This window comes from Hesperophylax consimilis, chromosome 31 (genome assembly GCF_061612785.1).
Source record: "Hesperophylax consimilis isolate HC1 chromosome 31, BYU_Hcon_1.0, whole genome shotgun sequence".
In the NCBI taxonomy this organism is placed as follows: Eukaryota; Metazoa; Arthropoda; class Insecta; order Trichoptera; family Limnephilidae; genus Hesperophylax; species Hesperophylax consimilis.
Window position 1 is genome coordinate 4,391,012 of NC_142866.1, and position 26,944 is coordinate 4,417,955.

At 33.2% G+C, this 26,944-nt stretch overlaps 1 protein-coding gene across 1 annotated transcript in view; it reads left to right on the plus strand.

Annotated features, from left to right (window-relative positions):
* The window catches only part of LOC149409356 (uncharacterized), a 62,394-nt gene extending 37,239 nt beyond the window's left edge, over positions 1 to 25,155 (plus strand). Inside the window, exons 4-15 of the mRNA XM_089649784.1 lie at positions 961 to 1,108; positions 9,134 to 9,292; positions 12,309 to 12,442; positions 13,199 to 13,409; positions 13,850 to 13,951; positions 14,047 to 14,210; positions 14,289 to 14,612; positions 14,917 to 15,081; positions 15,252 to 15,383; positions 16,893 to 16,985; positions 18,834 to 18,909; positions 19,432 to 25,155. Coding sequence (XP_089505910.1) covers positions 961 to 1,108; positions 9,134 to 9,292; positions 12,309 to 12,442; positions 13,199 to 13,409; positions 13,850 to 13,951; positions 14,047 to 14,210; positions 14,289 to 14,612; positions 14,917 to 15,081; positions 15,252 to 15,383; positions 16,893 to 16,985; positions 18,834 to 18,860 — 1,659 coding nt within the window. The 3' untranslated portion in view covers positions 18,861 to 18,909; positions 19,432 to 25,155. The remainder of the gene's footprint in view (positions 1 to 960; positions 1,109 to 9,133; positions 9,293 to 12,308; positions 12,443 to 13,198; positions 13,410 to 13,849; positions 13,952 to 14,046; positions 14,211 to 14,288; positions 14,613 to 14,916; positions 15,082 to 15,251; positions 15,384 to 16,892; positions 16,986 to 18,833; positions 18,910 to 19,431) is intronic.
* The last annotated feature ends 1,789 nt before the right edge of the window (positions 25,156 to 26,944 follow it).

Sequence of the window (26,944 nt, forward strand, 5' to 3'; positions counted from 1 at the left end):
TATAGTTATGTATCATTGGCAAATAATACAATTGCACAATGCTTTAAAACTTTAAAAATTTCATTCATATATAAAATGAACAACAGTGGACCTATGACAGAACCCTGAGAAACGCCTTTACTACTATGATGTGGTTCAGATGTTATTCCACCATATGTTGTTACTTGTGCTAAATATTTTACTAAAATAACCTTACCACTTAATTAATTCTTATAATTGCTTAATAATCTTCAAAATTCATCGGCGTACTAATTTTTTGTAAAATCTAAACGCTAATTTATTATTAAACCTTCCTGGAAGAACGTTCAAATTAAATAAACGCTGAGTAATTTTCAAACAGTTTTTAATTTACTCAAAAGCTAAGGTCTAATTACATAGCCAGACATATTAAATCCAACCTACATAAAGGACAAAAAAATCGTAACCGATAAAAAACACAATTAATAACCTTCAGACATATCGGACATAAGTAATTAGTAATAATAAGTAATAACATAAATGTATGCGTGAGTATGGAATGTACCGAGAGCATCTCTTAAATCAAATTGTAAAACGTTTGATGCTTATACATTGAAAACTGATATACCTATTCACACCAGAGTGATAGATACGTTTAGTATCGCCCTGGTGACCAGATCTCAACAGCCCCGCCTTCCTTATCCCTAACTCCTTCCTCCCCCCTCTTACGTTTTAGCCTTATAACATTACCCACTTGTGGATGATATAGTTTCACTGAATCCAGTCGATTGGGAGCAGTTGGGACTTTTGAGCGATGTGCGCATTTATTTATTTTTTGCAATTTAACAATCATAAAAAATAAAAATAAATAAAAAATAAATCGTGAGGGGACCGGTTGGTGCTTGCCCCACTATCATATCTGGATGTTGCTACACGATTTCTTATTATTTATGTCTGTAAAATAGGTTCTCTATAAAATGTTTACTCTCATTTATAACTCAGGTATTCTCGGGTAATTCTGACACCGTCACCGTGGTTCAGCACAGCTTCACTCCGCCTTTGCACGCCACCAATCTGCGCGTTTACCCGCACTCTCTGCATCTAAGGACCATCTGTCTGCGGATGGAAGTGTACGGCTGCGAAGACGACAGTGAGTAAATAAATTGTTTCAACATTATCATATCTCTTCTGTTTACAATTCGAATATTGGTACAGAAATTGTATCATCATAAACCATTATTTTAAGATAATTGACTCACAACATTTAGATCCCCTGAAAAATTCGTTAAATCATATTAAATCGTATTAAAATCCTAAGAATTGCGTGATATATAGAAATGACATACTTTAACACACAAAAAATTGGGCTTGTCAATTTTTGTTATAAAATGGGGATACAATATTTGTGCTAAACCATGGATGTGTGGTTTGATTACTGAGCTTTTGCACGGAATAATGTTGTATTATTGATGGAATTCTAATTTAATTGCCCTTTTTCACAACTATTATTTTAAAGCTATTAATAATTGTATGTTTAGTGTAGTGTAAATATAAAATGTTATGGAACATGTCTTGAATTTAATTTTTCTCAAATAAGAAAATTTTGGATGCAACCTTACCGGGCTGTGTTAGAGGTTATCTTTCCCTTTTTCTATACCTGCCTGAAACCTGGGCATGAGACATACATACAAAACGTATAACAACAATTTAAAATTCAACGCCTATCTGTGTCACAATGTTTCAGTGTAAAAATAACATTCGTATGGGTTATATCGCCGTGCTAATTTTCTGAAGCAAATCTTCAATGTGAACGGGATAACCACGCGTTGGTTAAATTAGGGTGTTGTGATTTATGAAGTGCCTGCTTACTCCCAAAGGGAACTCGAACTGCCATTATAACTGTAAAAATAGTGACATCGCCTTGAAAACTACGAGTACCTACAATATAGTTTTATACCATCCTCTTCTTTCAAATTCTCTTGGTAATTTGTAGCAAAGTGTTAGTAGGGTTTTTTATTTATCGTCGTTGACCGTGCTCACCAATGTTACTAACTGACTATAGATCAAGAATTCAGTCAATTTCTGGTATAGAACTCTATTGATTGTCCGTGCTAGGCCTCCATTTAAGCGATGAGAAATTTATGGATAATATGACCGGATAGAAATACAATTTCATTTCAATCCGCCATCAAGTCCCCATTTCACTGAATCGTGGCTGAAACCAAGTGTGCATAATTCAGAGCTATTTCCAGAAAATTATGTTGTCTTTCGTCGTGACCGCCTCACACGAGCGGGGGGTGTCGTCCTGGCTGTTCGTGCTGATTCTGTAACCCATGCTGAGAGGATTTCTTCAATGGACCTCCCCGACACTGAATCCCTGTGGGTGAAGCTATCCTTGAAATCTTCAACTGTTTTCGTATGTGTGATATATGTGCCACCTCGTTCTTCAACTTCGTTATACTACAACATGTTCGAAAAAATAGAAAGTAATTATAATCTTCTCAGTGACAAAAATATCTTAATATTAGGTGATTTGAACCTCCCTTCCTGTAACTCCAATATTGTGAACATGTTTAACTATTTTAAATGTTTCTACGGTTTGCAAGAATATAACTTGATATGTAATGATTATAATAACACTCTGGACGTAGTTTTATGTAATGCCAAGGATCTTATAAAGTGTGTTGAGAAATGTCATGACCCTATTACAAACGAGGACAAGCACCACCCTGCTTTGTCTATAAGTATTAGTGAAACTCACTCAGGTGTTGCAAATTCATGTCTAAACCCAAGTCCAATAGAAGTTCCCTCCTACCATGGAGCTAGAACCATAAACGCATGGAGATTCAACAAAGGAAATTTCCACTTATTATATGAATTGCTTTCTGAATGCTCATGGCAACCGGTCTGCCAAAGTTCAACAGATATAAATGCATTATGTACAAATTTTTACAATTCAATTTACAATATATTCGACAAGTGTATACCCATTTCCACACCTCGCACTACGGCACACAGAGTATATCCTAAGTGGTACACCAATAGTATTATTTCAAATATTAAAATTAAACATATTTTTCATAAGCGATGGAAAAAAACACGTCACAACTTGGACTATGCTAGTTTTTCAGCCTATCGCTCCATCGTAAAACATGAAATCAGTGAAGCTTTTAAAAATCATTTAACTTCAATGGAAGAAAAATTATCTATCGATCCCAAACAGTTTTGGAAGTACATTAAGGATCTAAAAAAATCCAACAACTCATTTAAGTATATGATTCTTGACGGAGAGGAATTGACTACTGATGATAAAATCGCAAATAGTTTTGCGACCTTTTTTTCATCTGTTTACAAAAATGTCCAACCAACTCTCAATATTGACTCTACCCTTCACACTGTACAGATTGGGCCCTCATTCGACCTGGTCAGTATTTCAGAAAAAGATGTTAAGGAGGCACTCTCAAATTTAAAGAAACCTCACTCCATCGGTCCTGACAATATTCCAACATTTATACTAAAGGGTTGTTCCGACCTTTTAATACCACCATTATGTCATCTCTTCAATGTTTGCCTAAAAAACGGGATTCTCCCAGACATCTGGAGATTAACTAAAATAACCCCTATCTACAAGAAGGGAGATAAACGCGATATCCGGAATTATCGACCAGTTGCCGTTCTATGTTCCATCATGAAAATATTCGAGAAAATTCTACATAAATATATACTTAATCACGTTAATCCAATTCTTGATGACCGTCAATATGGTTTTAGACCCCAGATGTCAGTAACATCAAACCTCTTATGCATCTCAGATTTCTTATCACAAACTCTCGACAATCGGGGACAGGTGGATGTTGCTTATTTCGACCTGGAAAAAGCATTCGACAAGGTTGACATCGACATTCTTCTAAATAAGCTAGCTTCATTTGGTTTTTCCAAAAGACTACTCTGTTTTTTTGCTTCATATTTTCGAAATCGTAGACAGTTTGTTTATTATAAGGGTTCCAGTTCTTTGGAATTCACAGTTTTTTCTGGAGTTCCTCAGGGGTCTATCCTTGGACCACTTCTGTTTCTGATTTTTATCAACGATATTGGTTCAGTCATCACACATTCGCTGTATTTACTATTTGCAGATGACTTGAAACTATATCGTTCAATAAAAAACCATCTTGACTGTATTCTCCTTCAACGTGACATTGACTGCGTCTCAAACTGGGCCAAAATAAATGGCTTGAACTTCAGTACACCCAAGTGCAATATCGTCTCCTATACAAGATCAAAGAAACCGCATGTATTTGAATATACAATCAATGAAATTATTCTCCAACACCTAAATCAAATCAAAGATCTAGGAGTTATTTACGACAGCAAACTAACCTTTCACCAACACATCGATGATTTAATAAGCAGAGGATACAGGCTTCTCGGCTTCGTAATTAGAAACTCATATCCGTTTCGTAACACAAAAACACTGACGTTATTATATAACACACTAGTCCTAAGTGTACTTGAATCAAACTCGATCATCTGGGCTCCACATGAATTAACATACACTTTACGCATTGAAAGAGTCCATAAAAAATTTTTAAGGTTTTTATTCTCGCGGCTCTATGGACGTTACCATTGGCTTTACCCATCGATTTATATATTAGGCATGACCAATTACCACTCCCTAGAGACACGTAGAGGTATTGCTTTGCTTAAATATTTTTTCCAACTAATAAACGGTCACTTATCTAATAATGAGATACTGGCCCAATTAAATTTTTTTGTACCAGAGTCTCACTCTCGAGGACGTCATCACAATCTTCTATATAGTAGAGCAAGCCGCACTAATTTATTAATGAACTCACCTGTGGGGAGAGCTACGTGCTTTTTGAATGCGGTAGATAAGAAATTAGATTTATTTTTTGTGTCCTATAGCGCATTTACGAGATTTTTGGCATTGCATATACACTGCATAAATGGTACAATTATAACGTCTTAGGCTTTATTACCTGTAATTGTTATAAATAAATGTACTAATTATATATATAAATAAAATAAATAAATTTAATGGCCTGTGGGAAGCAGGCGTAAAAAGAGTGATTGGAGTTACTGCGCTCACCTTCAAGAAATTTTCTACATTCCTATCCAAAATAAAAGCAGTCCTGAACTCATGTCCTCTATCGTAGTCCATCAAATGATCTAAATGAAGTGGATGCTCTTATTTCGAGTAATTTTTTAATGAGAGATACCCTTATTTCATTACCTGAGTGGGATTTCTCGGATGAAAAGATTAATAGACTAACTGAATACTTACAAGCTTTACAATAAAGAGAAAAAGACAAATAAATGTTCAAAAGGGAAATATTGAAGGATTCTACAGGGTTTTCTAATAAGAGGTGTTATTTTGAATAGCCTGCTATTTCGGTAGATGTAACTTTTGAAGCTGTCATTTTTTGACATTTGACAAGTAGAAACTACGTTATTAATAAAAATGGAACGATACACGCTTCAACAACGCATTGAAATTATTAAAATTCACTTGAGTGAATCAAATGCAAATCATCTTGAGTGATGAGGCCCATTTCCACCTCGGTGGCTTCGTCAACAAGCAAAATTGTCGCATTTGGGGCTCGGAAAACCCAAGAGTTATTGTTGAAAAGCCTCTCTATCCTCAACGTGTGACTGTTTGGTGTTTTTTTTTTGTCCGGCGGAGTCATTGGACCTTACTTTTTCGAAAATGAGGCTGGAGCAACAGTTACCGTGAATGGATTGCGCTATCGAGAGATGATTAATCATTTTTTTACCGGAATTGGATGGTATTGATCTGGATAACGTTTACTTTCAACAAAACGGCGCTACGTTCCACACAAGCAACGAAACCATTGATCTTTTACGATTGAATATCAAAATAACACCTCTTATTGGAAAATCCTGTAGAATGCCCCCTTTGAAGTGGCAGTTGAGACGCATAAACAACGTAAGGCCTGGAGCGGATGGAGTGGTTAGGGTAGAATCAGTGAAAACTAAAGATGGGACATAGTTAAGACCCGTTGTAAAAGTATGTCCCCTTCCAGTTGATCCATAAAAGGTTTTAGTTTATAATTGGCTTCATAGCAACGTACCCATATAAGGAATTTATCATTTACTTTTGTTTAAGAGAAAATCTCTAATTTTTTTTCCTTTGTTTAAATTTCTCTACAAATTAAGTTTTCTGCGTACATTCGTTAATGTTTCTAATCTTAAGTAAAATAGTATTACTTTTCTTATTCGTCAGTTTCTATTTTCAAATTAGGAAAATTTGAGTTTAACATAGCTTTGGATTTTTCTTGTAGAAAACTTGTTACGAACTAGTATGTAGGTTTCTTTGTTTTGCTTTAGTTAAACATTATTGTTTTATATTTGTTCAATTTTGCATATTATATTAGATTGGAATAAAAATGAGACTGCTGTATAATGTGTTATCTTTATATATAAAATTATGAATAACTAAATACCGAAAAAGGGTGAAATGTATTTAGTAAAAATAATCATAATTATGAAACTATAAATTAGATTATGAGAATAAAAGAATCACAGAATTGCTTACTGTATAAAAGATTAAAGATACTTGAAAGTCTGAAGAATTAATGTATTATTAAATAATTGTTATGTTTACTGCAAAAATAAAATTTTATAATTAACAAAATATAACTATGTACATATCTGCTCATATACGTCAAATTTTATATGAACTAACACCATATGCAATTTAAAAAATATCTTCTGTCTGGGTTGTATCCTAAGCAAACTATTTTTTCAGTTTTGTTGATTTTCTACTTAAATTGAGTTTAAAAAATGGTGGGCGGTTTATGTTAAAGTTTATACTTCCCTTTCCTACACCTACCTGAAACCTGTGCTTGACACATACCTACATACAAAACGTGTCACAAAAAATTGCAAGTTCAACACCTATCTGTGTTACAAAGTTTCAGTGTAAAAATAACATTTGTGTGGGTTACATCGCCGTGCTAATTTTCTTATGCAAATCCCAATGTGAACGGGAAAACCGAGGAGTTGTGATTTGCGATATGCCTGCTTATTTCCGATGTGAACTGGAACTGCCATTACAACTGTAAAAATATTGACATCGCCTTGAAAACTGCGAGTACCTACAATATGGTTTTATGCCATCCTCTTCTTCCAAAGAATCCTGGTTATTTCTAACAGGCTAATTTCTATAAATATAGATAATATCATCCCAGGTAAGCAATACTGCCAATACCTAAGAAATTACCAATTGAATGGGTATCTCAAAGCTCCAAAGCCAATCACAATAATTATGCCACGAGCTGCGTAGACCTAGAACTTTTGGTAAAATCTATTAAATTTTACTGATGTCAGAAGTTACATGCCTCATAGTAGTTATGACTGTGCTTCACTAAAATAATAAATAAATCTATGTATAAAATCATACTGCTAGTTGAAAATAGTTGTGTTGACCATTCGTTTTGCTTAAAAATGATTTTATGTTTTACAGATTAGATTAAAAGTGAAATTTTCGTAGGTCACACGGCTTTGTGGCGATTTTATTAAAACGTTAGTTGTAAGTTTTTTAACTCGGTTCAAAGGGATTTGATATTGGTGTAGAATAAAATTTTGCTAACTACAACAGCATTGCTTTCGTGTGACAGTATAAACTTTAATTTTATTATTGTCTGGAAGTTTTAACAAATGTCTACTATCGAAAGGATTTTCTCTCAACCCTTTAACGAAAGGAAGAGGGTTTTTAAAGCGAAAATATAATTCCATCAAAACGTTTAACAAGGCCCACATGGCAATTTATTTAAGTCAATGGATTTTCTTACAAGCTATTGACGGTCACAGGGTGGTCCGTGGAAAGTACCAAAAATATCTTAAATAAATACCCTTGTATTTATATATATGTATATATAAATGTATTTTTGAATAAATATATATTTATATCTTGTTCTGCCCGAAGCCATTTTTTTTGCAAATACAGAACACAAATGCAGATAGTAATTAAACCATGTTATAAACACATTCTCACCCTAACTATTTATCTTAGATTAACATGGCAGCAGATAATCATTTACAAAAACAAAACAACAAAAAATTACAAGTTACAAATAGATTCTTGAGATAAGAATTGAGGGAATATTTTCAAGAATGTTGGGTGAATTTAAATAATCCACAACAACCCGGAAGCTTAGGCGCATAGTTTCACATAGGACACTTCTTCAAAAATATAGACATTTCAGATCATAAGCATCCGAAAAAAAAGTTTATTTTCTTATCTTTCACGAGGCTTCTGGTGTCCAGATTTGGACATTGTCCACCACCTTTTCCCAGATTTGTTTGTTAAATGTGATATACTCGTACATTTTAATTACATGTTTGTTAAATGAGAAATAAATGTATTTAACAAACAAGTTATTTAAATTTTGGTAGCTAAAACGTATACAAAAGAATGTAAAAAGCATTAAAGACATATATTATGTATACATTTTGATAAGAAATTGTGACTTTTGAAAACTGCATGAGATTTAGGTTATTTTCGAGATTAATTCATGTGGAAACAGTTTTTTTTTATAAGATTGCATTTAAAATATATTTTCGGTTAATAATATATATAACGCAGACCCGTGAAAAGCATGGACTATAACAATCGTTGGGTTTATAAAACTGAAAGTATTTATAAAATAAAATATTCTTCAGAATCATTGCCTTTCAAAAAAAGAAACAATTTACCTATCAAATGGTAGTAAACTGGAAAATTTTCTAAATCAATCCAATGATACTATAAATAAAAATCGACCGGTAACTGGTCCATCATCAAGATAAAAGCAACATTTTCCGATTACTATGGTGGTAGTGGAAGGTTTTCAAATTGTTTTCAGGGAATGTTTCTTTCTACGAAGAATTAATAATGTAGTCCTACTTATGAAAAAAGATAGTAGTACGTACTACTAAGAATACGAATTTGAACGGCCCGCTAAGTGTGTCCAACCCTGTGGATTATATCATTAACTTCTTCACTGTATTATCAATACATAAAATAATTCTGGTACCTACGTCATCGCTTATCTGAGTTGAATTATCAAGTTTATTTAACTATTTAACCCATGCACCAACAACCGAAGTTAGTGTGCTTAATATACATAATAGTAAATTATGATGCATGTTTCAGGCGGTCTGCTGAGTTACGCAGCCCCCGCGGGTTCGGCAGACCTCGGAGACCACGTGGACCGCGAATATGATGGAGTGGATGGGGAGGACGGTCTAGGCCGCCTCACGGATGGGCAGATCGGAGGCGACTTTTTCCTCATCGACATCGGCTACGCTAGAGGTGATGTAACCAATTTTAACAATAATTGCTACAATATGTATACTAACAGCTAACAGCGATTGTGCCTTGTACTGTTTGTACTGCGACTATACATCATATTAACAAATACCCACTTTAGAGTCTATATGAATTCCAGCGACAATATTACCACAAACATTAAACCAAATGTTTGTGCGAACATGAAACATTTGGGCAGGGCCACAATGTTTATGTTTTCCGTGGCAGAAGCAAAACAAAAAAACGTTGTGGCTCCTACCCAATGTTTTTTTTTTGTTATTTTGTCCGATGTTTCGAAACCATTTGGTTGCTGGAGACCCGACTTTACATAAATAACACGACATTCTAACATATTGAACACCTCGGTACATTTTTACATTGTGTGACTTTTGGCCTTCTTGCGCTTCCTCCTCCTTTCTGGGTCAGTTTCGAATCTCCAACAGCCCTTGAGTATGACTCTGCATTATTCACCCAATAGTCAAACAACATCAAACATACTAATTTCGTTTGTTTGTGTTGTGCGTTAGTTAGTGCTGCATAAAATCTGGTTCAATGAAATAAAAATTACTTTTAATTTAAGTGTCATTTTCAACATTGGAACTGAAAGTTTCAAGAATTAAGAAAAGTGATAACGTACATACCTATAGTATGTTATTTCTAATAAAACATATTTTAACTGAAATTTTCAAAAATGAAACAGATTTGTCGAGAATTCGATAGGGGATCCATGACAAATCATGAGATATATTATAATTCTTGATTCTTCAGTTTTAAAATATTGTGTTTTAAAGGGAGCTACGTATAAGCTGATCTGAAACCTTTTGAAAAAGTGATTCCAATTTTGAAAATGACACATAAATTCAAAGCAAATTTTGTGGACCAGATTTTAAGCAGGACTAACTATTGCACATCGCACAGAACTGAACACGGACTACCGAAATTAGTAGTATATTAAAATACATTAATTTGTTCACACACTTACCTTATACCTGACAACAATGCAAACCATAAATTGTATTATTCCAGTAAACATTGGTTATTTTTTCAATTTATAAAGATTCCCAATCGTCTGGAGCCAGTAAAAAGGCAATGGGGGTATATTGTAAGGCTGTAGGCAGTGGAAAGAGGAAGGTGTAGACGTACCCAGCCTAACACATATAAAGCCTTTCAAGCGACGTTTTGGTTCTGAATGGTTCTCTTTCACCAGTGTACTATGGAAAGTATCTACCACTCCAAAATGTGCCATAAATATATTATGTTTTCAAATTTATAAATTGTTTTTGAATTCGTAGCCAAGGATCGTAGCAACTCAATCACAGTAATAATAGCAAGTAATTCTTTTATTTTATTTATTTATTTAACGCCCAGAGGGCTTTTACATGTAGGTGTTACAATTTTGATGACAGACAATTTTGAAACATGAGAAAGAAATAATAAAAATAAAATTACATTAAAAAATACATGCAAGATGCAAAAATAAAAAGAACAAGAACATAAATTAAAAAATACAGTATTTGACTGGTTTACAAAAATCAACTTCCATTTAGGAATAGTGTTGAAATAAATCTTTTACGTGATCCACAAAATTCGCAAAGTTAATATTAAATATATCGACATCACCTAAGTATTGGTTTCAAATAGTGTGAAACCGTTGTATTGGGGAGTTCGCAATGTAATTGTGCCTATGTGTGTTGCAGTGGAATAGTGTATTTTGTCGTGTTGTTATTGTAGGTATTCGTAATTTTATGAGTTGCAGATGTTCGCAACAGTCGAATTTAGAGTTTAAAATTTAAAATAAAAAAGTTTAGTCGTTTATTTTACGCCTGTCTTCCAATGTGTGTATTTTTAGAGTATTTAATAAGAAATGATATTGTAAGTCTTCTAGTGGGATATTTGATTTAAAATTTATAATTTTTTTTTGTATTCGCTCAATGTTATTAATGTGAATTTTGTGAGACGGAGACCAAACTACTGAGTTGTCTTCAATTATGCTTCTAACTAGAGATATGTATAACAGTTTAATAATATCTTTATGGAGTTAAAGTTTTTAGTTCTTTTTAATACGAAGCCTAGTGTTTTCGTACCTTTGTTTACAATTTGATGGATATGATTGGCGGAACATAGTTTTTCATCCAAAATAATTCCGAGATCTCTCATTACCGTGACTAAAGTTGTATTGTTAATGGAATATTCAAATAAAACAGGAATTTATTTCTACAGAAAGTCAATGTTTTGCATTTGTTTACATTTAAAAACAGATTATTTTGTACGCAACAATCTAAAAACTTATTAATATTTGACTATAATGCTCATTTATTTATAAATTTTTACCATGAAATTGCGATATAATTCAAAAATTTGGCACTTGAAAAATATATGTTGAAATTTTTTGTGAAAGAAGGTTTTCAATTACAGTCCAACTGTTAATGTATAAAAGTTTTAATGTTAAAACCATTTGACTTCTATGTGTTATTTTAATAATCCATTTGAATAAAATCAAGAAACCCTAATGAAATTTGATATCGGCAAAGTCAATTTCTGTTAGGTTTTTTTTGGTTTTTCTCCGAAAGGTTGAATTATTTTAATGTTTACCTATTTAAAATTACCCCGTGGCATTACGTCAATCTTCTTTCGGATTGATACAGCGTAATTAAATATTGCGTATTTTTGCGGTTTTTATTTCACTAAATATTTATGTCATAATTTTATGAAAATAAACCCTCAGATATTCTTTGAAGAAATTTCAATAAATTACTGCCTACTGCTTACATTTTATTTACATAGCAATTGCGAGTTACCAGAATTCAAATTAAAAGAGCAAATCTTACCAACTTAATTAAATTACTTGTATCTCTCCTGCTTCTGAAGTTGCAACGATAGGCTCTGGTCTGTTGGGAAATTTCCTATTGATGAAGAATAATTATTAATAAAACGTCTTGACTTTTGGGTGTCCCGGGGAATTGAATTTATATGTGCGGTAATTTGAATATTAACTTGTTGCTTTTCGGCTTATCCTCAGGCAGTGGCTGGGTAGGCTGGAGAAACTCATCTTTTCCAAGTGGCTACTTGGAAATTACGTTCACCTTTGACGCCATCAGAAACATTTCGCAAGTCAACCTATTTGCTAATAACTACCATAGTAGGAACGTTCAGGTAAATCATTAAATTATATCTTGATGTTTAGTAATCATGTGACGGAATATTATAATCTATTTCATTTTGACATCGTACGCATCACGTTTTTTGTGAATTATATAATATGAATAATTTATAAGCTTTTATTTTTTAACTAGTATTAAAAACATGTGTAGGTATATAAATCCTTACACGAGACTTTTAGTTGTTTATTCGTCAAAAACAAACTATATCATTCCCTCCCCAAACCAAAGATAAGAAATAAAGTCAGTTCCTTTGATTTTTCTATTTATGCCACACTAAAGTTTAGTTAAGGAAATTCTAACTCTTTTTTCGCCAGAATTTATTCTTTGTTACTCATTTTTTTATGTTGATTTTTACCATATACCTTAGATTTTTAAAATTAATTGTGATTTTAGATATTTACTCTAGGCAGGTATCAACACTTTTTCTCTTCTCTCGTTTTGTTGTAGGTACTTACTATTGTTACGTTAATTCATTTTATGTTGGTTCATTTTAGTCAATTTTATTTTGTTTAATATATTGTTTGGTATTGTGCCATTATTGATTAATTTTTATTTAGGTGGGAATAAAAATATTATAAAAATTAATAAAAATATTAATTTAACTAATGAAATCATCAAGACTTGTTTTAGGTAAATGCCACAGGGGCGTAAATATATAAATATGGTGGTATTTCCTGTTGAAATGATTAGGCAGCGTAAGTAGGGACCAACGAATAAAAGTCGACTGACTTCTCAATGTAATCGACAGGTATTTCGCACAGCGGTGGTTTACTTCAGCGTCGGAGGTAAATACTTCAATGGAGACCCCGTGGTATTCAGCCAACACCCTGACAAGAATAACGAGAGCGCCCGGAATGTCAGCATTCCTTTCAACGGAGGCCGGCTCGCCAAATACACTAAAATACGACTGTACTTCCAGTCCGAGTGGATCATGCTCGGCGAAGTCTACTTCACCTCAGGTTTGTTCCTCAACATCTTAATATTGAAAAATACTTTTACCGAGACCCCGTGGTGTTAAGCCAACATCATGACAGGAATAACGAGAGTACCAGAATGTTGCATTCCTTTCAATGGAGGCCGGCTCGCCAAATACATTAAAATAGGTTGTGCTTCCAATCCGCGTGGGTCATGCTCGGCGAGTTCTACTTCATCTCGGGTTTGTACATCAACATCTCCTAAATATTGCTTTGACGGAGGCTCCCGTGGTGTACAAAAAACCAAAATCAATATAATTCGGATTTTCCTTTGGTATGAGTGAATCTTGCTCGGCCAAGTCTACTTCGCTTCTAATTTGTACCCCAACATCTCATTTGAACCCCGCATTAAACTCTGAATTGATTGAATCCAATTATTTGTATCATCGTGGTCATATAACGCCATTTTGTGTTTTATATTGCAGAAATAACCGATACCAATGTGACCGATGAAATACACCAGAAAGTATTCGATGATATCCTGGAATTGACCTTACTGAATATGGATTACGACAAAGGTCAATACGGTAAATATTAATTTGCCGTTGATCAGTTTCTAGCAAGTTATTGGCAGAATATAATACGATATGAATGTTATTGATTGGTTCAATTTCGTTTTCAGAACCCCCAACCGACCTCATGATAGGATCCCTTGCCATAGTTGCCTTGATCCTGCTCGCCCTCTTCTTGGGTATGTTAGTGGTCCACAAGCGCAAAGCAATAGGAATTTTCAAAAGAAGCAATTCCTATTTGGGCAACGACTTCTCAATGAAAATCAATATGAAGGTAACGAAATATAGAGAAAAGTTTTAAATTTTTTGGTTTGTTACTACCGCAGTAGTATTTATGTATGATTATTTTCAGGACTTATTTACGAACTTTACACCGGGTAAGGATACCGCGGTGGATGTTCTAGATAGCAGCCCTCCCTCAAACTACGAAGCCCGCCCGCCGATGATCATCCGAGGGGAGTTGCCTGGTCTGGCGGTCGGGGGCCCACCGTGCACGCTGCCCCTCCCGCCGGGCAACGCGCTGACCCGCCGCAAGCAGAGCTACGTGACGGCTACGAGCCCCCGCCGCGGCAAGGCCGTGGTAACTCTGGCTCCTCCGCCCGTCCCTCGCATCCCCCCTGCTGATCTCACCTTCCGCACTCTCTACGGTCAACGACCGTGCTCCTCAAAGGCAAGGGTAAATATTTGTTTTTAAATAACAATTAGAACTCTTTGCTTACCAATACCCATTTCATTCAATCCATTAATGGATTCATTCAACGCATATTCCACTAAGGCTAACGCGGGCGATATTTATTTACACTGTATTTATTGCGAATGTCACGAACGTCTATCAAAAGCCTAACCTGGAATAATTGCATTTCTTGGATATATATATTATTATTGTCATTGCGTCAAAATTTTGCGTGCGTTATAATGTGTTAACACTGCGAATGAATAACTGAATTGCCTGCCTTTAAATCTGGATGTGTTTATTTCAGGATGGACCGAAGTATGTGGATGTATCTGGTGGAAATATGCGCGGTAAAGCGGGTGGCGGGGTGGGCTGGGGTGGGAGGAACGGAAGCACAGACCTGCTGGCCATCAGTGACCTGGAAGATATGCACCGCCGATTCTTGACTCCTGAGCAAATTAACAACCTTACGGTAAGAAAGCGTGAAAAGATTCGTTTGGAAAATGAATGTGACTAAGAGAAATGAGCCAGCAAATGAGAAAGAGACCAATACAGAGAATTGAATGTATGGGAGAGAAGTGGATATCCAAATGAAACCAATACTGAGAAATTAACTAAAATGATAATGTCGTTTAATTACAGGGCGCTCCGGCTTACGTGGTTTGGAACATCGCTCCTGGATTGCGTAATCCCCGGCAGGAGGAAGACATAGTCGGGGGAAGTGACCTTCCGTTAAGCTATCTGAATCTGGTTTCCCATTCTGCTACTGGCGATGTGAGTCTCATATTATAATTTTAGGGTTAATTCAATTCTGTTTATTCATTTCAAAAACATTACAAAATTGTTAATTTCAATGCGTTTTTAAAATATTTTTGTAATAAGAGTTCTTAGATTCCAGCAATAATAGAGCTTGTCTTTTAAAGGGAGCTTTATTGATTCTAAAAATGTCGATATCCGAATTGATTCTGTTCAACAGCAAAATTGCTCTTCCCACAGGCATGACCATTGGCAAGCTAGTTCTGCAGGTCGGGAGATAAAATAGTCTATGTTGTCGGTGACGTAGATAACCATCGGTAACATAGAAATGAATGCTTTCCATGATGACCGAGTTTGGAGAACCATCCACGAATCAGTCTAAACAAATGTGTAGCAATGCGCACATCCCTCCTGACCCGTAGATAGTTCATTCCGAGCATACCTAAAAGAAAGTCAGTAGGATAGAGCCACGGGTAGTAGCCATACTCCCTCATGTAGAGAAATCTCAAGAATTTCTTCTGAACTCTCTTCAACATGAGAGAATACTTTACCTGGCGTGGACTCTAAATCACCGACCCACTTTCAAGTCTACTCCTTTCTAAGGAATTAAATAAAACTATAAGCACCCGGTTATCTCTAAAATTACTTGCAGTGCGTAGAATAAAGCCCAGAATTCGCAGTGAAGTGCTACAAGCCGAAATGAGATTAAAAGTCATAGAATAAAGAAGATACTGAGAAGAACTACAAGACACGAGACTTTCCATACAAATTTGAATGGATACAAATGTTTAACAAATAGCCCGGGGCTCCATTTTATTTACACTCACTCGTCTGACATCGCAGATTTCCAACCCATTTAAATTTCGTTAACACAGTTGGATATATGAAATTTAAGCCTCGATTAGGTAATAGAAACCACACAATACCACGCGGCATTTATTTCGTCCTCCTTTATTCCATGTTGAAAGTGTTTTTTTTTAAATAAATATATTACCTTTCAAAATAAGAAATTTAGCTTTCGAAATTTGAAAAATTACGACCACTTTCAATGACGTATAAAAATACGAGACACTTTATATTCATACCAATCGAACAAAAGATGTCGCACCGTTTATTAAATGGATAGCCATTCAAAGAATATGTGTAAACAAATGAAATAGCTAAATGAACGGCCCGCTAAACTATACCCACTGGACCTAGTTCAGTGGAGCAACGCGCGTTGTCTCAGTAACGTATCTTCACTCTATTATTTCTTATAAGCGTGTGTCAAACATTTAAATAATACAAATACTTATTTCGAATAAAGGATTAATTCATAAAATTCTTTTGGTACCTACTTTATCGATTGCCTGATATGAAGTATAATTGAATATTCGTGAATTCGTGTGTAGTTGCTAGCCGCCCTGGCACATGATATATATGTTGGAATAATTGCACATTATCACGGTAGCCAAAATGCATCGTGATGGCATTCTGCTTTTTGTATGCTGTGACAACACCCATCATCGAGTTATTTCTTTGTTGCAGTTGTCTTCGGTTGATATTCTCCAGCATTCCAACTTCTTGTGCCGGCGTGTATCGACCATACAGAGTCGAGGCTCCCGTCGGCACCATAGCCAGGTAGGTCATAATTTATTTATTTTTATTACACTTAAAATAGATCCGCTTCATGTAGTCTAATATAAACATATGTTCCTTTTTTTAATTTAATTTACAATTCTAACACTTATTACACAATAAAGTTTCTTTTCGATTTGTTTAACCCTTAGAAGACGCCTAATATTTTGTGAATATCTCAAAGCCAAATATAATATTGAAAATTATATTTGAAATAATTGACAGGCATCTACAAAGTCAACGTTTTACTAAGGAATTTTCATGGACAATATTGAAATACGTTCAAAACTTCTAAAACCTAGCTCTAAATACTGCACATTGCAGTGCACCTGAAGGTAGTCATGATTTCAACTGCTATTGTTGTAGGTCATAAGTTCACAAGGTACATTCTTAATTTCACTAGGAACTAAGCTATATATTTGGATTCATATTGGATTAATAGTTAAAATAATTCGAATGCTATGGGTCAAGTCTTACATAAACACCGTATTGTAAACCACGTCTACACTTATTACATAAAACATAATATAAAGTAAACAGTGAAGTGCTGCTTTAACTTAAGCTACAGTCTTAGATGGCTAAAAGTGCAGCGAGTATTTATAGCGAGTATATTCAGCCGACGTCTAGCTACTCGTTCCCGACTAAACCGCTACTCGCTACCTGATTCTCTCTACTCGATACTGGAACATTTAATTATTAAGTATTTAAATTACAAACATTATGTCTTCAACAAGATCTGCTATGGAACATCAAAAAATCGTGGACTACATTGATCGAAAACTAGGTGAATTAAAATCACAAATTTTTTCAAAATTCAACAAGGAATTAGCCGATTTAAAAAAGCTTCCCAATTTGTAAGCGAAACACGATGAAATCAATGAAAAATTAAATAAAATTCTCGATTAACCCAAATAACACCAAAAAATTATAGAGGATTTGAAAAATAAAGAAAAAAAAATCTTTTCTTTAGAAATTACAATAGCCTAATCAGAACAAAGAGTATTAAAAAATTCTGTAGACTTTACCAGATTTAATGTATCGATTAACTAACTGCCGCATGAAATTGCAAAAATAATTACTTCTACCTTCGGAATAAATCTAGAACCAGCGGACAAATTCAAATATCTACAACCAACTGATACAAAACCTCCGCGTTTATTATTTAACTTTAGAAAATATAACAAAAAAATTACAATGATGAGTGCCAAAAAAATTGCAATATCTTCCTTCTAATTGCAGATGTTAATAAAAAAACTTCATGTAAATGAATTATTAAACAATTATTTGGGAACTGGACACGCTCAAAAGCAGTGAAAATTAATTGTATGCTTTATTTTAGTTAACATAAATGATTATACTCTGTAAATTGATTAATTATGTTTTAATAAAGTTTTAAAAAAAATTTAAAAAAATAAATTCCTTTTTTCGGAAAAAAACTCTTTGTTTTTGTTTGTTCTTTTTTTAGTCTGAGGTTTTCTTTCTGTCTTGTATGGTGTGTGTTTTTTGTATTTTTATCTTTATTGTATTTTTAATGTTACCTCACAAGAGTCCCAACTTCTCGGAGCCATAGTATCTTTAACTGGGGACCTTATATTTTGAGGCAATATGTAGTGAGGAAGGAAAAATTGAAAAACATCTGACTATTCATATCTAGTCACTAAACATGCCTCAAACTGTTTCAAGTAACATATAATTAATATAACATATTATTAATTGTTCACGAAAAAAATGCTTTCTTTATATTATAATTATTATTAACTTGTTTATGATCAAATTGAATTCATTATTATTCTTCTTAGTCCATAATAATTTTAAAATACTTCTTGTTTTTAACGATTTGTTTTGTTCCAGGAACTACTCGAGCTGCCGTATCGTTAGGAGACGATCATGCGTTACATCGTTTTGGAATAAGTTGGCTCTGAGAGAGGTACTTAAATATATTTTAACACAAATTATTTCAATAGATTCAAATTCAGAAGATTTTCTTATGTATATTCAGTCCAAACATAGTCTTTGCAAGAAATGTGAATTATTCTTGACAATCTTGAGAGAGTTGTGTATAAATGTATACCATATTTATTTATTTATTTATTTGTTAAGACATACACAGTACAATTAGATACAATTAGTTATTTTTAGTTATTACATAGTTGTAGTACCTATTACGTATGTCCATAAAATATCATTACGTAATTTCGCCTGAGATTGTAGATCTAACAACTAGGGGTGCCTTCCATATAAATTTGAATGGAAAAAAATTTCCATCTAGCCCAATAGCCAAGCGCTCAATCTCGCTTAGACTCGCCTGACATAGTAGATCTCCATTTCATTTGAATTTCTTACAGTTTTGAATCGGAAATTCGAAGATTCGATCAACGAAACATTCGGTTGACGAAACATTCAATGGCGACTGGAAATTTTGATGTAAAGTTCTGTTTTTCTATTCCAGGAGACGTCGCCCCAGTGCACTCGGACCGTCATCCTCGAGTTCCAGCAATTATTCATGATTGAATTAATAATTTATTAAACATATTATTATGTGTGCTTATTATATAGTTGTCTTTTTTGATTACTCAGAAAAAGTTGAATTTTTCAATAGTACTAATTTTATCAATCTATTTGTGAGAATGGGTATTAGTGGTCCCGTAGTAAGAAACGTATCAGTGTAGATGAATAAAGTGTTTATATTACTAAGCTTCAGTACCCATGGGATATTGATGTAGAAAACACTAGACCAGGTCACATTTCACCAGGAAAGAATTTAAATAAAATTATTCTACGTACTAAGAAGTACCTACCACTGAAATTTCTTGTAAATCTTTCTATTCAGATCTTGTTCTGGGTATATGTGGCTCAGAGGCACAAAAAGTAGCAGTGGAACAAAAGCAATATTTGTTGGCTTTACCCCCTTCTCTCTTCTCAGCCAAAAAATATATATATTTCCGTAGTTACCTCCTACTGATATTTTTATTGGACTAACCAAGGTGTCGAAACTGCCCAGCGTTTTCTACGTTTTCCTGTCAATTCGTGGGATAAGTATGGTTGTAAAGATCGCTCCACGTTTAATCAGTGAACCAGTAATACGAGTATATACAGCACGTTTCTTCTACTGGTATTTCATTGATCCGGTATTCGACACCGATGCATGGTCGGCAAACACACCAAACGTATTTGTACAACGTTGACAATTGTCACACGAGAATCAACTCGTTCTTAAGTTCAACAGTTCGACTGTGGAACGATCTGCCGGTATCTGTGCTTCCTCCCTCCCACAACATATTCACCTCTTCCTCTCCTCAAAACGACCAAACTTATGATCCACGATCCATCATGATTTTGTATGGAATTTGAAACAAATATCCAGACCTGTGAGTTGTCGAGCAGTTTTTGCCACTGCTTAGGCAAGAAAAAAGGCTGTGCAGCATTTTGACAAGTAATACCATCAGGAAATTTAGTATAAGGTGACAATTATTGTGTTTTCTGCATCAATGCCATGGCATCATTTCTCCATCACCCGTTCCCACTTACTCAACAACGCAACCTACCAAGTATTTTTTCGCCGTAGATCCCTTCTAGAAAATTAACGAAACTCTCCTCTTATACCCTCGTGAACTTTACCCCTGTGAAATGTTATGACTGATGTATAATTTAGTTAATGTAACTAAGAACAATAATATTATGTAGTCGTATTCCACACCATCCCAGACCAATTAAAGCTTTATTTTACACCTGTAAAACCCAGATTAACACTATATTCCCGTCGTTGTCTCTTATTATATTATATCTAGTGCTAATCCTGTCACTCCTTGAATGTATGAGGTATTCAGAGGAAAATATTGATTATAATCAAAATAGTAATGTAACACCTAATCATCGAGCCCTATCGATAAAAAAATCTTATAACACAGATAAAACCGAAGCAACGATAAAAACAGTTTTCATGATGATTAGAAACTTACTTGTTTTTATTCATTAAATGCTTTAAAAACTATAATTTATTTATAATAAAATTTGTTGTTTAATGGGTTTATTTAAATCAGAAATTCTTTATTTGGTGCAATATTAATCTACAAATATAAATAAATCAAAACAGATATTTAATAACTTTGGTTATAAGTTGACTGATAAAAACCACACACGTTTTAATTGAACAATAATTACTAAATCAACTAATTTGGTCCACCGATTGTAAACTAGCACACAATAAGCTGATTTTTTTTCTTTATATGACATTTTTATCGTATATAAAATTACATTTTGATTTTCAATAACTATTAGTGATATGTAGCCAAAATTCGTTTTTTAAAACTACCAAGATAACACTGAAAACAATTAATTTTAAAATATACAGGGTTTTCCAATAAGATGTGTTATTTTGCTATTCGATCGTAAAATATCAATGGTTCCGTTGCTTGTGTGGCACGTAGCGCCGTCTTGTTGAAATTAAACGTTGTCCAAATCAATACCATCCAATTCCGGCCATAAAAAATCATTAATCATCTCTTGATAGCGCAATCCATTCACCATAACTGTTGCTCTAGCCTCATTTTCGAAAAAGTAAGGTCCAATGACTCCACCGGACTATAAACCGCGCCAAACAGTCACACGTTGAGGATAGAGAGGCTTATTAACAATAACCCTTGAGTTTTCCGAGCCCTAGATGCGACAATTTTAATTTTAATTTTAATAATTTCAATGCGTTGTTGAAGCGTGTATCGTCCCATTTTTATTAACGGCGTAGTTTTTACTCGTCAAACGTCAAAAAATGACAGCTTCAAAAGTAACATCTACCGAAATAGCGGGCTATTCAAAATAACACCTCTTATTGGAAAACCCTATAGTACGATAGATTGTCGCACCTACGGTAACCCTAGCATACATTTTACAGTTGATACCATATTGATGAAAAAAAAAAGTTTTTTTTAAAGGATAGCACTCCGGCTTTTAGAATGCCATTAGTCAAAAATCCTACGTTTTGAGTAAAGTACTGCATTTTTTGGAACACAAAGCAAAAATGTCACATCTCGAACTAACATTACTGTAATTAACAATATTTTTTAAACACATTTTTTGTTTGTTTGAAATCTGCTAAACTGTCACCGTACATAGTTATTTAGAATTAATAATGTAATACACTTACAAAAATATTGATGTCTATACATGGTGTGCGGAAAATAGTGATACAAGCGGCGAAACTGGTTTATCTACTTCACATAGAGAGCCCAATAAACTTTTTTTTCGATTTGAGCAATTAAATTATTTTTGGTTTTTTTTAATCTTTTTTTCGGCAAATTAAGGTTTGAAAACTTCGGGAGCCGAATCCGGAGAGTGAACAGCTGATTGTAATCTCGTGGTGACCGATTTTTTCCAAATTTGACCTACAAAAATACCAACTTCAGACTCGATTTGCTCGAAAACGAAAGCTAAAATCCAACAAGGCTATATTACATAATCGACTTCAAATGTAATGTAGAATCACCAGTTTTCTGCTTGTCACTAGTTTCATTTAATTGGGTGGATTCAAAACAAAAGTTTCTTTTTTCAAGTCGACATGCGAGTGCGAAATATGATTTTTTATTAAACTTTTGTTGATAATTTAGCATACTTGTTGTCTCTTACGACCTTGTATTACTATTCACTAAATACATATTTAGTTGAAATTACGAATACATTGTATCTGTATGAAACTTTGTTCTAAAATTTAAAATCACTACACGAATTTCATTCTACAAAAACAATTCTAAAATGTATATTTGGGTTAAACTTAGTCACTATAAAAGAATTATAATGCGATGTGAAGAAATACATCTGTTGTAAATATGTGTATATTATATGAAGGAGGAGGAAGGATGACAGAAAAAAAATCCAATTTCTTCATAGAGAGTCAACCCTAATCGTCAAAGAATTGTTAGAGGCTAATAGCACTTTAACTCTTTGAGAATTAACGAAACATAAAACGAAAAACTTTTCAGAACGAAATTCTCTTACTTCGTTTGCAACTTACAAATAATACAATATTAAATTATAAATTGAGTAATAGAATTTTTACGGCCTAACATTAAGATTAAAAGGGTTACGACAAAACATTACGAACCTCCGAATGTATTTTATATTGCAGTGTTTACAGTAAAGTTTTAACAAACCACATCGCAAGATTATATCACATAGATACTATATCATAATACATATTATAATACAAATAACTATTTATATAAATACATAGGACAATCATGTAACTATATCACATAATATTACTATGTCTCTTTTCAAAAGTTTAAATCTTTTAAATATAGCTTGGCGATTAGGGCTCAAAATGATAGAAAGTTTAAAATAACATTGATTGCACATCCCTTCTCTTCGTGGAGAGAATGAGAACAGTATGAAGTAAATTAGATTGAAGGACCCCTAAAAAAATCTACTGCACATCCCTTTTTTGTTTTTGTTGACATATGGAGAATAATTTTACGGTGTGATGTAAGAATGGATGAGAAATAACAGTGCGCAATTTATTTTAACATTGATAGTGATAATATAGGATGGATGACAGGAACAAAAATTACAACATTACCGTTTTTGCAAGGAGTGTGTTGAAATAGGGAGGATGGAAGCAAGATAATCCACAATTTCATATCCTTTTTTACATGCGGAAGTGATAAAGAAGAATTAATGAAATAATTGATTCAGCTGCACACAAACATAAGGAGATCCGTAAGATATTATGATGAATGAAATTAAGAAAGGTTACAATAAATTGCACATCCAAGTTCAAATGGAGACTGACAAAATGGGAAGAATGAAAGTATTTTTTTATTTTATTTATAATATTTTTTTACTTTGAACAAGAAGCTTGAAAGAAAGAATAGCAACGTGTACCTTTTTCCAAAAAGATTAATTGAAAGCAGAAAGAAGGATGAAAGAAATATTTAAAACTTACTGCACTTTTTTCTTAAACCGAATTTATTACATGGAGTAGGATAAAAGATTAAAAAAATATTTGATAGGTAAAGAAAGTAAAAATAATTCGGTAGGAAAGAGAAAGAGAAAGTTTGAAGTAAAGATTTGCACATCCCTTTCTTCTTCAAGGAATGATAAAATACAATATGAGAGAACTAAAACTGTTTAAAACAGGATATTTATATAGAATAAGGCGTGATGTTGATTAAAACCGCAAATACATGCCTGCTTAGGCGCTTTTGAACTTTTAATTAAAATGAATACAATTATTAAACATAATTTTTTTTATTGTAAGTGAAAGAACTGAAATAACATTTCATGTGGATGATCAATGTAGATTAAAGCTTTTCAGTAGAAAGTACTCTCCAACCCAAACTTCTTGGCATAAGTCAGCTGAAAAGTTAAACCGAAGAAGATACAAGACTCCTTGTAAACTATTGAAAGAGATACAAAGTGCAACTCGTGTATAGTGACAAATCGTCACATGCTTCGGCCCATTTAACCCTTTCAGATTTCAATTAAAACTGGCAGTGGTAGAACATATTTGATACTTTATAACAATTAGTAGAGGCATTTGAAATTTTATCGTGTTTAATTTTTCTTTAGTTTTGAAGTGATTGATTTCATTTGAAAGAACATTAAGTCTTAGAGGGCCTTTTTTACATAAAATCACAAATCGTACAACCCAAAATATATTACATTTTTTAAAATTAAACATCCCAAAAACTCCTTCATAACTAACATTTAAATTAAATTGGGGAAAAAATCGGTCAAGACGATACACCAAAATCACATTTCAATATATTAAAATTGCTACCAATTGCACTAATGGCTAAAATCCAATAAAAATAGCTGTTGAACCAGCAGTTGAACAACGATAACGGCCAATTTTTATCCACTCCAGATATGTAGGAAAAAATTCTGAAATATGTGTATTTTCAAATATGTTCACGGTCTGAAAGGGTTAAAATATCTTGGAAGATTATAAGACAAATTGCTCTCATCGCTCCAAAGTGAGATATCAAATTAATCTAATTGAACTAAGCAACAACTTGTTTTTAAATGAGTAAAAAATAAACATTTATATTAGAATGTATAATAGTTCTTTATCATCTTGAAACACTGCATCACAGTTTTTTTAAGTAACGTATGCCATTAGTTAGTTTATATTAATTAACAGTTTTTCTCATGTTAATTTTAATTACCATGGATTTTTTGTTTCATACTTTTGTTAATTTAATAATTTTACTCAAATAAGAAAGAATTGTTGAATATTTCAAATATTTGTTATTTTCTTTAATATAAACTACTTTGAATGCATCACTATTCAATCCAAAGAATCGACATGTTTTAAAACCAATGGTTTCTTCGTTAGGATAATCGTATGGTGAAAATTAACAATTTTAAGAATAGACAAATAAGTACCAATGGATATATACATAAAAATATGTATATAAATGTGTTACTTTTGTTATAAATGTATTTATTACTTATTTTATGATAATGTTGTTTATTTTGTGATAATGTTATTTATTTTATGATAATGTTATTTATTTTATAATAATTTTATTTATTTTATGATAGTGTTATTTATTTTATAATAATGTTATTTATTTTATGATAATGTTATTTATTTTATATAATTGTTTTCTTATAATAATAACTAATTAATAACCCCTCACTGTAATATTTTTGACTTTAGGTACTTATTTGTATATACTTGTTGGTCTATTTTTTAAATTTGTTCATATTTATTATACATTTATCCTGATGAAGAAACCATTGGTTCTGAAACATTCTTCTAGTCTTTTGTGTAAATAGTGGTGTATACAAATTTATTAATTTTAATTAAACAATCTTTTTCTTTGTTTCTTATTGTGTATTAGTACTTCTGAGCAATTGAGAATATGATGTCAATATCAGTTCAGTTAAGAGCAGTCGTAATGCGCGCACAATAATATTATTATAAAAAATGCCAAGGAGTTCAGTTTAGACAATACTGTACTTAATAGTGTATAAGAAAATATTAAACAATGCAGATAAATAAAAAAAAAATAAAATAAAAAAAAAACCAAAAAAAAAAAATTAATGTTCGCTTAATCTCCTTGTTTACATGCAAATATGTATTTGTAACACAATATTTGGTATCGCAAAATAATATATCTATACCCTATAATTAGGTGTTTCATTTATTCCCTTTCCTCAATAGATCCTTGAAACTGTAATTCAATGTCTTGAACACATAATTGACCATTGACTAAAAATAAAAATAATAAGAGCAGTCGTAATGCGCGAACTATAATATTATTATAAAAATTGCCAAGAGTTCAGATTAGACAATACTGTACTCAATAGTCTATAAGAAAATATTAAACAATGCAGAAAATAAAAATAAAAATAAAAAAACAAAAAAATTATGTTCGCTTAATCTCCTTGTTTACATGCAAATACTTATCTGTAACACAATATTTGGTATCGCAAAATTATGTGTTTCATTTATTCCCTTTACTCAATAGATCCTTTAAACTGTAATTCAATGTCATGAACACATAATCGACCATTGACTATAAAACTTCTTCTTCGATGGCGCTACAGCCCATATCGAGCTTTGGCCTCCTGCAACAGTCGCCTCCAACTCCTCCTGTCCTCAGCGGCTGACTTCCAGTTTGTCACCTGGAGAAGCTGTGCTGCATCCCCTCTTACCTCATCTTCCCACCTCAGTCTGGGTCTTCCCACTTTTCTCTTTCCACCTGGGTGACCAGTCAGAATTCTTTTTGGGACGCGTGTATCCGGCATTCTCTGTACATGCCCAGCCCATCTCAGCCTGAGGAGTCTCATGTGTGCAGAGATGCTAGGGGCCTTATATATATCGTACAATTCTATATTGTGCCGGATACGCCACTGTTCGCCCTCTTTCACGGGTCCACATATTCTTCTCAGCACCTTTCTTTCAAAAGTATCCAGCATTTCAGCCATCTTTACCGTCAGTGTCAGCGCCTCACATCCAT